The 15939-nt window shown below is 40.3% G+C and overlaps 1 protein-coding gene across 7 annotated transcripts in view; it reads right to left on the bottom strand.

The window, feature by feature from the left end:
- Nucleotides 1-464: 464 nt before the first annotated feature.
- The window catches only part of letm1 (leucine zipper-EF-hand containing transmembrane protein 1), a 31664-nt gene continuing 16189 nt past the window's right edge, over nt 465-15939 (bottom strand). Inside the window, exons 4-16 of one of the 7 annotated variants that reach the window (XR_013965416.1) lie at nt 14255-14398; nt 13228-13365; nt 12211-12414; nt 11578-11697; nt 11341-11472; nt 10753-10911; nt 10181-10315; nt 9760-9792; nt 8435-8569; nt 8123-8316; nt 5947-6103; nt 2353-4998; nt 465-2004 (exon numbers count right to left, since the gene is read on the bottom strand). Coding sequence is in view for 6 of the 7 variants with exons in the window: in XM_080784057.1 (XP_080640183.1) it covers nt 4846-4998; nt 5947-6103; nt 8123-8316; nt 8435-8569; nt 9760-9792; nt 10181-10315; nt 10753-10911; nt 11341-11472; nt 11578-11697; nt 12211-12414; nt 13228-13365; nt 14255-14398 (1704 nt within the window). In the remaining variant the exon portion in view is untranslated. Of the gene's footprint in view, nt 4999-5946; nt 6104-8122; nt 8317-8434; nt 8570-9759; nt 9793-10180; nt 10316-10752; nt 10912-11340; nt 11473-11577; nt 11698-12210; nt 12415-13227; nt 13366-14254; nt 14399-15939 lie in introns of all 7 variants that reach the window. The other 6 variants (XM_080784057.1, XM_080784060.1, XM_080784058.1 and 3 more) reach the window with 6 other exon arrangements.

Genomic DNA, 15939 nt, shown 5'->3' with positions numbered 1-15939 from the left:
GAACTTCAAGTACTGCAGACGCCATTGGAATAAAGTGTTGAAAGTTCAACGTCAAACCCAGTTCGAACTGCTACAGGGCAGTTGAAAAGCATACCTCTTGTGCCCGTGTGAAACCAGCCTGCATCCTGTGCATGTACGGCTTACGCACAGAGTTAAAATTGTCACTGGAAAAATATTTGTATGGTCGCATTCCCGTGGTGAAGTTCAGAGGTTTTGTGGGGAGCTGCAACGAGTGTGGTATGCCTGGTAAGGCCAGAGGAATGATGGTCTAGGGATGACAAATAATGGTTGTTGGTGTGTATAAAAAAGAAGAGCTTTTGGATGACAGATGATGGAGGTTGAATTAAAGTTTGGTAAGAAATAAATTAAGTAAATAGTTGTGGGGAAAAGAAGCATTGAGTGATTGGGTGGGTGGGACATGCATGGCAAAACACAAAAAACTAAATAAGGTACAGCACACTCAATTACTCAAGGATCCATTTATTCAACGTTTAATGTGCCACTTCTTTAAATATCCAGAATGTATTTTTTCATCATGAATACGAAGAGAAAAAAAACTTTTTCGATTTAGATATGATTTAAAACTAAAACCAAATCAACTACCTCGTCATTTGATCATTTACTGTTCCAGTTTAAAAAATATCAACTTGTGAAACATGATTTCATAAATAAATAACATGACTTTCATTATGTTTGCAAAAAGAAAGAAAAGAAAAACAACAATCTTCAGTAGTCTCTGCAGTAGTAGCTTGCATTGATCAGTGGCTGATATAACCAGTATTTAAGGAATATTATATCATAGACAATTTAGTCAAGTTATGAAGAGAATATACTGCAACGTTTTTCAAAATCTGGTCTGTTTCAAACTGTCAGTCCCACCGGTATTTGGCGTCTTCAGATACACACAATAGATATACAGTATACTGTACTAGTACAGTGCACGATCATTCTGAGCTATGTTTTTAGGTCTCTACGAGTAAGAGTACGAATAAGAGTCCTGCATCATGATCTCCCTGATGAGCTGAGCTCCATTGCTGCTCAATATGGACCAATCAATCACACACACACACACACACACACACACGCACGCTTCCATGTACAACCTAAATTTGAATAATCTACAAAAAAGTATCATCTCTAAGGCTATTGCTGTACACATTGTTCTGCTTTAAATAAAAATAGCTTCAAAACCTTTTAAGGTATAAAATGAAAGACATATTATTGCTTTACATATTAATACACAACTCTTCTCAACATCAGAGGACGGCTTGCATGGCAGTGCATAATGCACCTTTTTCAGGTCCTTGCCAACCAACAACTCCAAACGAGAGGTACCCCAATTCCACACATTAAAGAAGCAACTCATCACAAATGATACTAAAAAAAATATATAGTGCATTTTCGCTGTGATCATTGGTCATCCTTGACAGTCGGTTGTGAATACATTGAGGCGGTAAGATTTTTCAGGCTTTATCGTGTTCCTTGCTGAGCTGAGTTTTAAAAAGCAACACCAGCTAAGAATTGCCCAACCTAAGACCACTGTCAGAATGCCTTTGTCTATAAAACTACCCTCCCTTTCCATCTACCTCCTCAACATCAAGAGAAGCAGATACAAATTAGCAGCAAGAAGAAAGTAAAACCCTGTTGCGAGCCGCCAGCCGTGACCTGTGTGTAACACTCTACAGTGTGACCAATGAAGTGGCTCTGATGCAATGCTTTCGAGGCCTGTTGTTTTGGGCTTTTGTTATGCTTTGATAAATATATGATTATGTGTGCTGGAGCAGTTACTGTAGTGTTTTATTTCTTTTTTTAGCACGCAACATGATTATGTGCATCATGCTGCCAATAAACACATACTAGGGTGTGTTTTACAGGACTAGGGCTGAGTATCAGAAAGCAATACTTTCCAATTTATACTTGGTCAGACAGACAAGTCTTGTGTAGAGTGAGACTTTCTTGAAAATACATAGATTTTGCCTTTATTGGTACCAAAATAGTATTTTACTGGTATTAAATTAAGCAATAAGCCACGAGAGGTCTCAGGTTACAAAGGGAGTAGAAGACCCTCGGTTGCGCCTCGGGTCTGCCTACGCCCCCAGTCAGTGTAAAATACTTGGTAAGCTGGGGCCTCGAGTGGCTTATTGCTTTTCTAAAACGGTTACAAACATATAGCAATATTAACCTAATAAAACAATTTAATTCACAAAAGTAGCTAGGCTTTGCGCCACCAGAGCGAGCCACATCACTTCCTTGTTTTGCTTGGCAAGTAGCCCCAGTGATTGAAGGAGTGGGTTATGGTGGAATTTACACCGGTCACGTGACGGTAACCAGCCAATCAAGTATTGGGACTACCCGTTTTAGAATTAGCCTTTACTGGTATGAAATTGGCCTTTGCCAGTGCCCAACTCCTTTCTGTTATCAATAGAGAAACAAAACAAAGGGCATCGAAACAGCTCATCTAATGTTTTGTGGGTATGAAATTACAATTGCTGTACTGATCAGTACTGATATATATATTTCCAACGACACCTTGCCTTATCCTACCCTTGACCCCGTCATGTTCATGAGCAGTGGCACTCTGCTACCAATCTAACCCCCCCCCCCCCCCCCCTCCCAGAACAAACCTGTCAGGTATCTGAAACGCACACACCACTTTCTCTCACTTACTACCATGGTGGAAACATTGTGTGTGTGTGTGAGAGAAAGACAGCAAGTGAAAGTTTGTGTGTGTGTGTGTGCCAAGGGGGAGAGAGGGGTTGTCGCGACGTTCCTCTCCACACATAACGACATGTTTACACGGGGGCGATGATTAATGCGGCTGAGAGCGGTGCCACGTACTGACAGAGAACTCCTAACCTAAACAGAGGCCTCCAGTGTGGCTGGCTGTGGCCCATGTATGGGCCGACTGTTTACCCTGCCGCCTATCACTATGACTGGGGCCAGGCCAAGCAGAGCCCCTTGGTCCTGTCAAAGGGAGAGAGAGCCGTGTCTGTCTGACCGACCTGGGTACTGTTGCTGGTAGAGAACAGACAAGACTCCTTAATCATTTTAACGGATGACAGTGCATTCCAGAGCAAAGAGTGAACACTCCATGTTATCTAGAGGGCCACTTTGTCGTTGTGCATTTGCAGATATGCATATCCCCCGCCCCGGTTGACATGTGCATTTGACAAGGGTCTGATAATCATTACCGTCTATCGGATTTCAACGAGGACACTTCCTGAAAATAATTTTAACAAGTTAATGTGTATTCCAGGTACAGTAGGCAAAGAGAACGCGAAGTGTCCACTCAACGTTATCTCAAGTACCACTTTATACAGGACAGAAATAAAAACGGCCAGAGTCATGCATCGACAGTGTGTTTGAGCTATTAATCCAACACCAGTTAACAACCAATAAACTTCCGCAATCAAAGTGCAAGGAGTCTCCTAATACAAAAGACACAATATAGCTACAGTACACTACATTTCTGCTAGCTTATATTATGGATTGTATAATCCATGGTCAAGACAAGGCCACTTTGCATAATATAACCAGGGAGCAAGGTTACTGTACTCTTCATGTTCGACATATACAAGCACAAATGGTCCAAAATCATTAGGGTAATACGCCAACTGTTTTGTCTATAGGCCACAGTCTAACAAATTCATCTGCAATTTTCACTATCCTACCAACCAAGAAGACTAATGGAATAGCAGTAGAAAAAACACTGGCAGAGGACCAATATAACACTCAAACCAATACATTCACCATTGTTTTGTCTTATGGTTGGTATTTCTCACTCTGCTAATGATCTTAATTCCAGAGAAAAATTCTGTCAGTCATCATTGGTTGACCGCAAATATTTTAAGTCAAAGTCTCTACATAACCAGATGTGCCACCATTAAACCTTCGGGTTTCAAGAGAGAACGGCGGTGATGGTATAGGAATACAGCAGGGAGAATTGTTTCACAATGACAAATTTAACAATGTTAAACATCTTTAGACTAGACCCTGTATGTCTTAGAAAATTGAAGTAGTGATTCATTCTCTATATGAATTTAAGGACTTTGCAATTAAATGATATAATATTATGAACTAGTCGAGGGATTTGAATATTCAATCTACGCCTAAATATGTCTTTGGTTAGAATGATTACAACCAACACCTTAAGCCTCAAGCGGCACACTTGCTAAGACCGTCTTACATTCAGATGTGAACAATAAATAGCACTTTCACTACTTGTATAAAAACATGCAATATAAACCAAATAAAATCAAAAGCAGAAATTAATATTAATAAGGATAACAAAGTGAGTGGAATGACGCTGGTGAAAGTGGATTATTTTGTGTGCATTTCTTTCATGAAATGGCAGCATGAGTGAAATGAAAGGAGAGAGGGTCACCTCAATCCTAAATATCAGGGTTATTTATTTATTTGACTAAATTTTTTGTAATTTCTCCAGATTCCTTTTAGTTTGCTGGGAGGTCTAAACTTTCATACTTGTGTATAAATAAATCAAATCACATGAAAATCAATATAATTTCGTATATATAATTAGTCCAAAAGAGTTCAATAAAGTGGCGATTGAAATTCCCTTCTTAAAGTTGTGCGTACATTTACTTCTAAATCTTGGAAAGGGATACCTTTGATAAGGCAATTCGCCTTTTTTGTTTTTCTTTGACAAAATAAAATAGTTAGAGCCCAAATTATAATATAACAATATCTGAAGAAGGTAGCCGTTACCTCATGACATTACCTCGACTCTGATGATGATTTTGTTCAGTGTGGTCGGGTGTCCAGAGCTTTCGAGGATTCGGGTTACATCTCAAAGAGTCTCACTTAAACGAGGGCCCACCTTTTAAGTTAGCGGTTCAATTTAGCTGCCTGCTCCTTCTCAGCCTTCTCTTTGGCCTTCTCCTTCTCAATCAGCTTCTCTTCCTTCTGCAGCATTGCCATGATGTCTGCCACCTGGTTAGTAGAGATGTCTATATCTTCCTTGTCGATCAGTTCCACTACCTGGATAGGATGGAGGGAATGTCAAATTAGTACCGTAATCAATTAGTCTAATCTCAGGGTCTTAGTGGTCCATGCCACAGACCTAAAGCAGGAGCTCTGCGAAAAAGCCCTTTCACCTTAAGCATTATCTAAATTAAAGCCTTGTAGTGCAACAGGCCAATGTCCTTATTGATAATGATCATTAGATATTAGTGTTGTATATATCAGTGTCTTTGTCGCTGCCAGTTGGGAGGATCGGGTATGGGAGTTCGTTCAAATCAGTGGTAAATGGCAGCAGGTGTCAAGGCTTAATTGAATGTGGCACTTGATGGCCGCATCCAGACAGTAGATGCCAAATGCCGCGAGCGGCAGGAGTCTCTTCCTGATTTTTAGACAGCTGGTGGATGGAAAATGAAGCTCGCACGCGTTTCCAGTTTTCTGACCGACGCTGCAAATTGCAGCGTGGGTGGAGCTTAATTTCCATCCACCAGCTGTTTAAAAACCAGGAAGAGACGCCTGCCGCTCGCGGCATTTGGCATCTTCGAATCCACTGTCTGGATGCAGTCTATGTGTGACTCTTCCTTCTTATTGTCATCTTGTTTTTCCTGAGTCTGCAATCTCTTTTCCTTCCTTACTCATTCTCAGTCTGGCAGAGATGCTAGGGACTGGTTGAGGTTGGAACTGCATTAGCACTTTAAGTTTATATTTCATTGATTGTAATGTAAATCCATGATAAGAAACTAGAAAAATGTGCTCTGCAGAGCATAGGTATCGGGCAGGTATCGTATTGTGGGCCAGCAACGTTGCACTGCAATCTGAACACTGTGGGGCAGAGGTTCTGCTCTGGCTTCCAGGAGTGCATGTGCACAGTTTCAAGCCGATCGGTCCAACCGTGCCGGACATTAAGTGCTCACAGACAGACGGACGGAAAAATGAACCCAAACATGAAACAACACATTCAAAGCATACTTTGATGACATCATCAATGTCAATCTTTCCATCTTTGTTGTCGTCCAGTGCATCGGCGAGGCTCTGCAGCTTGTGCTCTGGAATGTTCTGGATCTGCCTCATGATGTTGATCAGCTCGTCAATGCTGACCAGGTTCTCCCTGAAGGTGTAGAAGAGACTGGATAAAGGAAACGATTACTTTTACACTGACATAATGGTGGCTGAGTTCAGGGAGAGGAGGGCCGGAGGTCAGGAGAGTCTATTCACGGGGAAACGTCAAGGGGCTTTCAACTGTGTGTTGGATTCAAGGTTCCCCGACCACAAAAAAATGGGTATGAATTAGATTTTGCCATCGTCTCTATACTGGGTGCATCCAGATCAAAAGGTGCTGAAATGTGATGTTTACATCGAAAGGTTCTAATTGGAAAGCAAATTACTAATTCAATTAACAATTAATAAATGCTCCAAAAAAGTTGAAATGCAATTAAGTGTACCAATCTACTGTACAATGAGATTAATATTTGTTAACGAGAGTTATTCACCATCTCTTGTTAACAAACCAAATGTTATCCGTTAGCTTTCAATGTTTCACATCTTTCAAATTATGCAGTTTCAATCGAAATAATTTGATTGAACAGTTGCTGTTATTCATCCATGTTGAAGATTAAAAGACGGATGATGCCATAAGTAACGTGAGTGTACAACAACCCAATGGAAACAGAAATTTAAGCCAGCTAAAACTTTATTCCGCAGTAGATGTATGACTGTATGTCACGTTGTGACATACAGTAGAGTGCAATTACCATTGGGGGCTAAACTACAGCGAAAGCAAAATGAATAGCTGTTCCTTTTTTGTGTTATTTTGTCGCTTTGAAGGTTGATTCATGATGAAATGTTAGCATTTACCAAGCAAGAAAATGGGAGGCATTTTGACCACATTTCTTACCTGTTGGTGCCAATATATTTCTCAAAGAATAATCTGTAAAATTATATGTGGATTAGGGACTGGTCCTAAAAATGTGGAATACTTTGCTGTAAGCTTTGTAGTATTCTATAATATTATATGCATACTTATTTCTGGTAAACCCTTCGTCCCCCCTCTTTAATAATCCCTCCACCACCATTCAAGTTAGTAATGATGCTGAGCAGTAATCATGAGTTGTTCCGATACCAATATCGGAAAAGCTGCAGATACTGCCTAAAATGCTGGTATCGGTGAGTATACCAGTCTATGCCAATCCGATACCACATCATTTATCACATAGTGATGTTTAATTTACAGTAAACAATTATTATTTATGTTGCAGTACTGTTTAATGTACTGTTACTGCAGCATTGACATTGTGGTTTTACAACTTGTGGCTGTACTTTTTTGACAATTTTAATGGAATTATTATTTATTCCTAGATGTTTATGTATTCATATTGGATCAGTACTCAGTATCGACTGATACACAAGTTGCGGGTATCGGAATCAGATAGGGAAGGAAAAAATGACATCGGAACATCTCTAATGATGATGATATTAGGTACAGCTTAAACAATACTACGGTATATATGTTGTCATGATGAAATCTAGTCACAGAGGTATTGAACACACATACAATATGTGAATAAGTGAATTTCACAGCAAAGACAAAAACAACTGTTCTAGGTCAAAGTGGTCTAAATCTCAACATTCAACAGCAGCAGCTCTCACAATTTCAATCAGACAATAAGGGTATTCATGAAATGCAGATTTAATGCATTTGCATTGTTGCCCAACTTGCCCATGTTCAAAAGTTGACTTTACACCACAGCAATAGAGGGTATGCACTATGCGCATGCATAAAGTGAGTGGCAAAGTGAGTTTAACGTTGTTTAATGCAGTTAGATAGTACTTTTCGGTATGGACGTAAGGGCTGTCAAGGCCAGAAAGTAGTTTTTTGCCACTCCGTCGGCGTATCCGCATAACTTCCGGTTATGATGATGTCACACGCATACCCTCTATTGAAAAGTTCCATGTCCCAAAGAGAACCCGTGCCACACACACACACACACACACACACACACACTGATGATCAGACCTGAATTTCATGAACTTCCATGCATCATCAAGTTATAGGTATAAGACATTGCTGTCCAATTAGTTTAGCCCAAAACCTGCTTAAAAGAGGTTTGACAGTACCACCGAAAATGGTGATGTTCCTAAGACTTACCCGACAGGCGAACTACTTCCAGTGTCCATCTGTCCGTCCAGTACCACCTTGTCCTTCTCTAGCTCCCCGATGATCTTGCCGATGCGTCCAATCATATGGTTGACCCTCTTGGACAGCAGCTGGCTTGCCTTAGACTCCTCTAGGGCCTTCTCCTGGCCGTTCTTAGACAGTTCCTTCCTTATCTCCTTCAGATCCTATGAACACACATGAAATATATTGTAGTAAAAACCTCTGAGACAATGATTGTCCACACACACACACACACACACACACACACACACACACACACACAATCAGTGTGAGTCAGGTCACCTCGCTATATTCTTGCACATCATCCTTCAAGTCCTCCAGTTCCTCCTTCTCCAGAGTCAACAGCTTCCTCTGCTCCTTCAGTTTAGAACAGGCATCACCCAACGTATCAATCTCCTCCTTGGTAATCTCCTCTCCCTGGAATTGAAATACACATTACACAATCAATACAAACTTATGTTGTTTCGTGCCCTCTTCTAAAATGGCCAATACACAGTAAAGAACCTCAGTAAAGAAAAATTACAGATTTTCCACCCGAATCCCATTGTTCTGATTTGAAGAGATCAGTACTGTCAAAACATACCGTCTGCTGTGTATTTCTCCACAAAATGTCGCATAAACTAGGATGTCAAACATGTAATTTTAATATATGGGGTTTTAGTATTATTGATCTCATCCCATCCAAAGAAAATGGGATTCATGTTGAAAATTGGCAAACTTTCCATTGAATTCATCAGAAGTTTTAATCAAGAAGAGTATATAAATTGTGACACAAATCACATACTGGGCAGTGGGTGTGTTACAAATGTGGAAAATATATCCATCAATTACTTTGCAATCACATACTGTAAACTTCCTAAAATGATATACCGGTAAATATAAAAACAAATGTCAAGTAAGATACACAGATAAATACGGTAACCCACAAGCCCACAAAAAGTGTAGAAAAAGGTGTTTGAAGAACCTAGCGGGTGTGTCTATAACATATACAAACCAATTTACTTATAGAACGAAAAGGTTGATATTTAGGGAAGAAAAGGGTTTAATACAGGGTCTGACTCCAGGAGTGGCAAGGATAAAGGAGAGGTAGGTCCATAAAAACCTGGTTCAAATAGCATTTTCAAATAATACAATATACTGTATAGTGTTTATTTTATCCAACATGGAGCAACCGATATGTGACATTTGGTAAATTAAATGCTATGGCCTATTGTATGCTAAGCAAATATAGTTGGCTGTAAAACAGGGACATCGGCAGTTGCTGTGCATTTTGGCAAAGTAGGAACACTAGGCGAATGACAAAAAAGTACTGTATACTATAACAAATCACATTCAATGAATCATTGCACTGCCAAATGCTGGGGTAATCGGGTATGGATGCATCTTATGCCTTGATTAAACCAAATCCCCCATTTGTAACACTGTAAAATACGGTAATAAATATGTGGCAAACTCCACCCATCTAACAGTCCAAGAAGTATAAAACAAACACTTTGCAGCCTTTGAAAATACTTTTCGATCTAGGTGAGGGTCCCCGGTTATCTAGGGAGAAACCAGACACATGCAGGGCTAAACTGGTTTGGATGAGAGACAGCTGTCAATCTAACCTGGAAACGCAGGAACTTCTGCCAGTGTTCAAACTGTATGGCAGAGAGCAGCAGGGTGATTGGTAAAAACATTACATCAAACAAGTGATGGACAACAGGTACAACATGACCGATCAAGATGTAAGCACTTCTAAAACATACAGGTAGAGTACACATTGCATCACTCCATTTGTACATTTGGTTACCATTTAATCAATTTTCAATCATTCTAGTCTAAAGGCGCACCAACAGAACATCACAGTTGCGATTACAGTAGAAAGGAAAACAATAACACAATCCACTACAGTCAACAAGCGTTCAACAAAAGCTATAAAGTGGGAAATCCTGCAATCACATCTACATGTAATAAAGATCTTACAGTATGGGTCTAAAGTCCACGTTCAACAAACTGGTGTACTGAGTGAGTGCTGACAGACATTACCTTGATTGTGTCCAGGACAGGTGCAGTGTCTCTGAGTATCTCAGAGTCTTTGGCCACATCAGCACTAGACCAGACTGGTTCTGTATCAACCAGGACCTGCTTGGCTCTTTCTGCTTCCAGATCCTCCTCCTCCTCCCATGGACGACACAGATCAATAACAATTAGCTACAAAAAAAACTAACTAACTCACAGTAGTAATATAGAAATTATGAAATAGCTAAAGATTCACAAGACTTCATCTCTATCTTGCCATTAATAGTTTCATATCTAAAACAAAAAATAAAATAAATAAAGTCTCCGTTATCAGCCAATGTCCTCCATACTCAATTTCCTCCATACTCAATTTCTACAGTAAATATATCAATTGGGAGCAAAGCACTTAAATGACGGCTATATATTACACTCTTCATAGACGGACATCTATTTAATATGAATCATAATGGCCTGGGAGACAAAACTATTTTATTTTGCATGTTTATTTTTTTATTTTATTATAAACAATAAGAAAGATTACAGTATAAAAATGTATCAATATAATTGGCTTTAGATAAGACAGCTGGTCGGTCCCTTACTTTGGCAGCTTTCTCTGCAGCGTCGGCCAGCCTCTCCATCTCTCTGTCCTTATTGTCCTGGCGTATGGCTTTCTCTTCTTGCAGTGTGGCCTCCAACTTGGCCTTATTGTCCACCTTAGACAGCTCCATCTCAGCTACAATCACCTGGGCCTCCTTCGTCTGGGCAGTGAGGGGTGCATTGAGAAAATTATGACGATTGATCATATATTGATAAAAGAGACAATTCTGAGAAAATACACTTTAATTATACCCACTCCTTGCTGACCGGGTTCCCCCAGTGGGCTGTACTTGGCCCCTTCCCTTTTCCCTCAACACCAAATCTCTCTTCCATAAATAGCCAATGTACTGTACAAGCTCACGTGGCTCATTTCAATGCATTGTGACCTTGCCTAAACATTAATAAAGCATTATTAAAAAGAAAAAGAAAAGGATGTACTGAAGATGGCTGAAGCTGTAAATAGACACTGACATATTGATGCCTGTATGGTCCTTAAACTCACTTGAATAACTGGCCATCGCCCCACCTTCACTTACACGTAACAGATTCCTATTAAACATTAAAATAGAGACACAGCCACGCTAGCGTACCACGATCTCAGGCAGGGTCTGCAGAGTGCTCTTGAGCTGGTCAGCAGGTGACAGGGTGTCAGGAAGGTACATGGCTCTGGACAGTAGCAGCAGGGAAGTGGGGATGTGCTGGTTTAGATGGAGCTCCAACCACTACAGAGAGACGAGCAGAAGTTGATGATGTTGTTTTGTCGTCAAATTAGGTCAAGTAAAACACACACACACACACACACACACACACACACACACACACATTACCTGGCTGAGCTGCTCTCTCAGTCGGTCTTCTGTGACTCCTAGAGCCCTCATCCCTCTGACTCGGCACGCAGCCTGGACCTCATTCACATTCAGAGTCTCCACTCCCTCCTCTGCTATCAGCTAGAAGAATGGACAGGACATCTTTTAGATTTGAAGACAGCCCTCGGCGCATTTTAGGATAGAAATCAGCTCGTACCAAACTGAGGTCAGAAACATTAGTGTCAAAAATAGCAAGATCTACAAGCAACATGTGGCAACGTTTGTAGATCTATGCTTTCTATTTGTCGTACAACAAAGTATATGTATAGAGCATAACACTTAAACCCTATATAACCTCCAGCGCTCTATTACTTGGTCTGCTTCTTTTTATCTTTACATAAAATCTATTTTCCCCAGCATGGACTCCAGGATTCATGATGTGGTTGAAGGGACATTCATTCTACAATGTCACAGTGGTTCTCAAAGTGGGGTCCCGGCAGGGACCCTCTGGGTTCCTTGAAGGGGTTCCAAATGGACCCTTGGAGGTCTATAACTCTGAGTGCATACAAATTGACCCACAAGGGTCTATTTGGTTCCATTTGTACACTCTCAGAGTTACAGTTTGAGAACCACTGCTCAGTTATATATTGTTACCTTGTCGTCGGCGCGGATGGCTCGGAGCTTCATGATGAGCTGGAAGCGCAGGAAGTTGTTGGTGCCGATGGACTGCAGCTCCAGCAGGCGACACAGCGCCACCAGCTGGGGTCTGGTCAGGTTATCCAGGGTCAACTCATCCTCAAACAGCTTGGAGAAACGGATGATCTGCTCGTTGCTGGGACGCTCCCCAGAGTTTCGGATCTAAGAGGAATGCAGACGGGGTGGACAATTAACCACAAATAAATAAACAGGTACGTCAAACAAGACATTTAGGGCTCTATTTTCGTCCATGCTAAAGTAAACCCCTTATGCCTAAACTACTTTGCCATTTTTGAATAGTTAAAATAGCCTCTACAAGCTCACAACGTGTCAATGTAGATTGGCTATTTTAACTACCGTATTCAAAAATGTTTTTCAAAATAGTAAAGAAAAAAAGGTAGTACGTAGTTTAGGCATAAGGGGTTTATAATGGATGAAGATATAGCCATTCGAACTAATTACCCTCATAAGTTAATCAATTAATGAATTAAGAAGCAATGTGATATACTATATATAGTGGCATCAACAAAATAGAGATGGAATAAATTCTAATAGATTTATTTTATAATCTTCAAAATCAAATAGTCTGTTTAATCAGTTAAGGCCTGTATTGTGCAGTACCTCGTTGTGCAATGGTGGTGAAAACATCCTATCTATAAGCTCACAGTGCATTCTGAGCTTGTGGCTCTGATATTTTCACTACTACTAAAAAGTAACAAGTTCATTAATTGTAATCGAGGCAACGATTTGAAATAATCGTGATTTGAGGTCACATATAATCCCTATAATGCAGTATGAGTGGATGTGGTCTATAGTGAAACACTTGACGAGGAGACTGGAAGAGATTGAGACGATGGACCCTATACTGTACTCACAGGGTACATTTGTACACCCTCTCTCGAATCTCAGGTAGGACATGATGGTTAAGGATTGTAGCTCTAAATGAACGCTGTATATCTCATACTGGAGACCAACCTTCTGGAAGAAGGTGGAGAACTCCTCTGTGACATTGTCCTTGACAACCTTGTTCCTCAGAGCGATCTCCTCCACCGTGTCCTGAAGGAACTTAGCCATCTCCAGTTTGACCCGCAGCTCCTTCTTCAACCTCTCCTCCTGAAACGATTAAAAACCCATTAAACACTCCTCCTGACAATGCCACACTTTAGACCAGCGATTAAACTTATTCATGCCAAGGACCCCTAAATTGATACACATTAGGCCCCCATAAGAGAAGATTACTATTAGATTACATAACTGCGGGCTGGAGAGAGTGAAACCTATGATCTGAATAGTAGTAAAATTAAACTATTCTTCATTTTGCTGAGGGCCTGCTGGAATCCCCTCAAAAAATAGAATATTAGTTTCACACTTATTTACTAAAAGTCACTAAAACAGGGACAATAAAAGATTAAAAACAAGGTTGCAGGTTGAGGTCAAAAAGCCAGCTACTGTATGGTTAAGGATTACAAGTCAAATGGGATTAAGGCTAGACCGCACTGTGGGTAAATTTAACCCTCATTAAGACTAGCTCATTAGAACTCTGTGGGAAAGTTTCAACTGTAGGTGAAAGGTCATGCTATACTGCAGTGCTTCTCAACCTGTGGGTCAGGACCCCCCCAAGGAGTTCCCCAGATGATTAGTTTAATGTGCAACTCACCAGTAAATTAAACAACATATAGTTTAAGTGTATCTGCACATTTGTTTGTTTTTTGCAATAATCTAATAATAAAATAATCTGATTACTAAAGAGCTGGACTAGGACAGTAGGACATCCCAGTTATTGAACAAAATGCACGATTGCTATGGGAATATACCGTAGAGCCATTTAACACTTAACAAAAAGGAAATCATTCAGAGAACCTTTAATTTAACTTGAGATTTGTACAGTCTCGGAGTTATAAATGGACGGATAAATGAACACTAAGGATTCTGTGTACTGGCCGCACAGTACAGGGATTTTTGGCAGATGTCAGTGATTGCTGGGGATGAAAATGAAGACTACCTTCTTGGACTGAGTCTCGAAGGTGGACGGCAACATGTTGGGGAAGAGTTTCAATGCGACAGGAAGTAAGAACTCCATGAAGGGCACAATGATGAACACCAGGAAGGGGAGGAGCCTAAACACATCAGCACACGTCCTCAGGAACTGGGGAGAAAAGACTCGTTTAAAATATTGGTTGACGGAGCACATTATATTATATTATTATTATTATATATTATACACAGAATCATTTAAATATATTATACACAGAATCACTTATATTATACACAGAGCACATATTATACACAGAATTAGTCATTTAGTCATTAAATTAGTCATTTTAAATTGTTGACGACAAGCAGGAAAGAGAAGCCTTCAGATGTCTTCATGTGCTCAGAACTGCATAGGAAAACTTCAATAAACATATATTCGTAACAGAAAAAAACAGGGCGAGAAGACATGAAAGACTTGACGATGTACTTAACATGCTTTTTGCAGTTAGTAATTTGTTAAGAATGAGGAAAAGGGGAAGTGTCTAAATTATCTGTTGCAATCAACTCAAGTTCATGAAATGAGAATTCCGCCAGTCATGATTTTTCAATAGAACATAATGCTTAAAATACCAAAAGGGGTTCCCATTCAGAATGGATTAAACGTGTATGGTCTAACCGCTACACTAGGGCATCTTTTTATGAAATGGAAATATACTAAATCACTAATGGGCCATTTCATACATATTCTTTTAATTATTTGTGACATTGCACACAATAGACCAGAGCCTAGCTAGCAATCTCAATGACATCCACCATTGCAGTTCTACTGAGTTCCACCAGGCTGTAGATTGTCCATGTGTCCAGCAGAGGACAGTGGTGAGCAAAGAGCAGCTACCAGAGAGATCTGTGAATAATGTTCAGCTCATTTCCTTTTGTCTTCTCCTACAATAACGCCACCCAACCCTCTTAATAGCAGCTTCGGCAGTCAGCACTCAGCACTTTTGACCCAATGACCTTACATCACTGTGGCAACAGAATCCTCCTAATTCACTAGTTTGCTATTTGTTCAGGAGCTGAAGACTGTAGTGAACGTTCTGATTGTACCACTCTGTACCAGTCTTGTGTTATCTGTCTGAATGATATTGGAAATATAATGTAATACTGCACTCTTAGCATCTCCTGCCAACATGTTAACCATTTTAAATGATAGCGTACTGTACATTCCACATTAAATCAATTGTTTCTGTACATGGTCAACACACCAGTATTGAATAACTGCTGAAAATATAATCATGATAAGAAATCATTACACGTCAACTGTCCAGCTAATCAAATCCAACTTATCAAGTCTCTGACAATAGCCAATCTACAAACTCAAAACTTGCTCGCAACATGTTGGGAGCTTGTAGAAGGGGTATTTTCGGGAGTCCTCTCTCTGTCCACCTGCATGTCAGAGAAGCAGGGAGGAGTGAGGGATTTAGGCAGAGAGTGAAAAGGCCTTTGTCCTCAGCACCATTGACATGTATGCCACCTCACAGAGCTTCACTTAAGAAAAGAGGGATGTGGGTGGATGGGGGGGGGGGGGGAGAGAGAGAGAGAGAGAGAGAGAGAGAGAGAGAGAGAGAGAGCACTTCTGATCTACAGCTCAAATGTAATATAGATGAAACAGGAGTTCGAGTGACTGGGTGGGTGAATACCAGAGAAATCCATAAG

The sequence above is a fragment of the Protomyctophum bolini genome, assembly GCF_963924005.1.
Source record: "Protomyctophum bolini genome assembly, chromosome: 15".
NCBI lineage: Eukaryota > Metazoa > Chordata > Actinopteri > Myctophiformes > Myctophidae > Protomyctophum > Protomyctophum bolini.
This window is presented reverse-complemented; position numbering and strand designations above follow the sequence as displayed.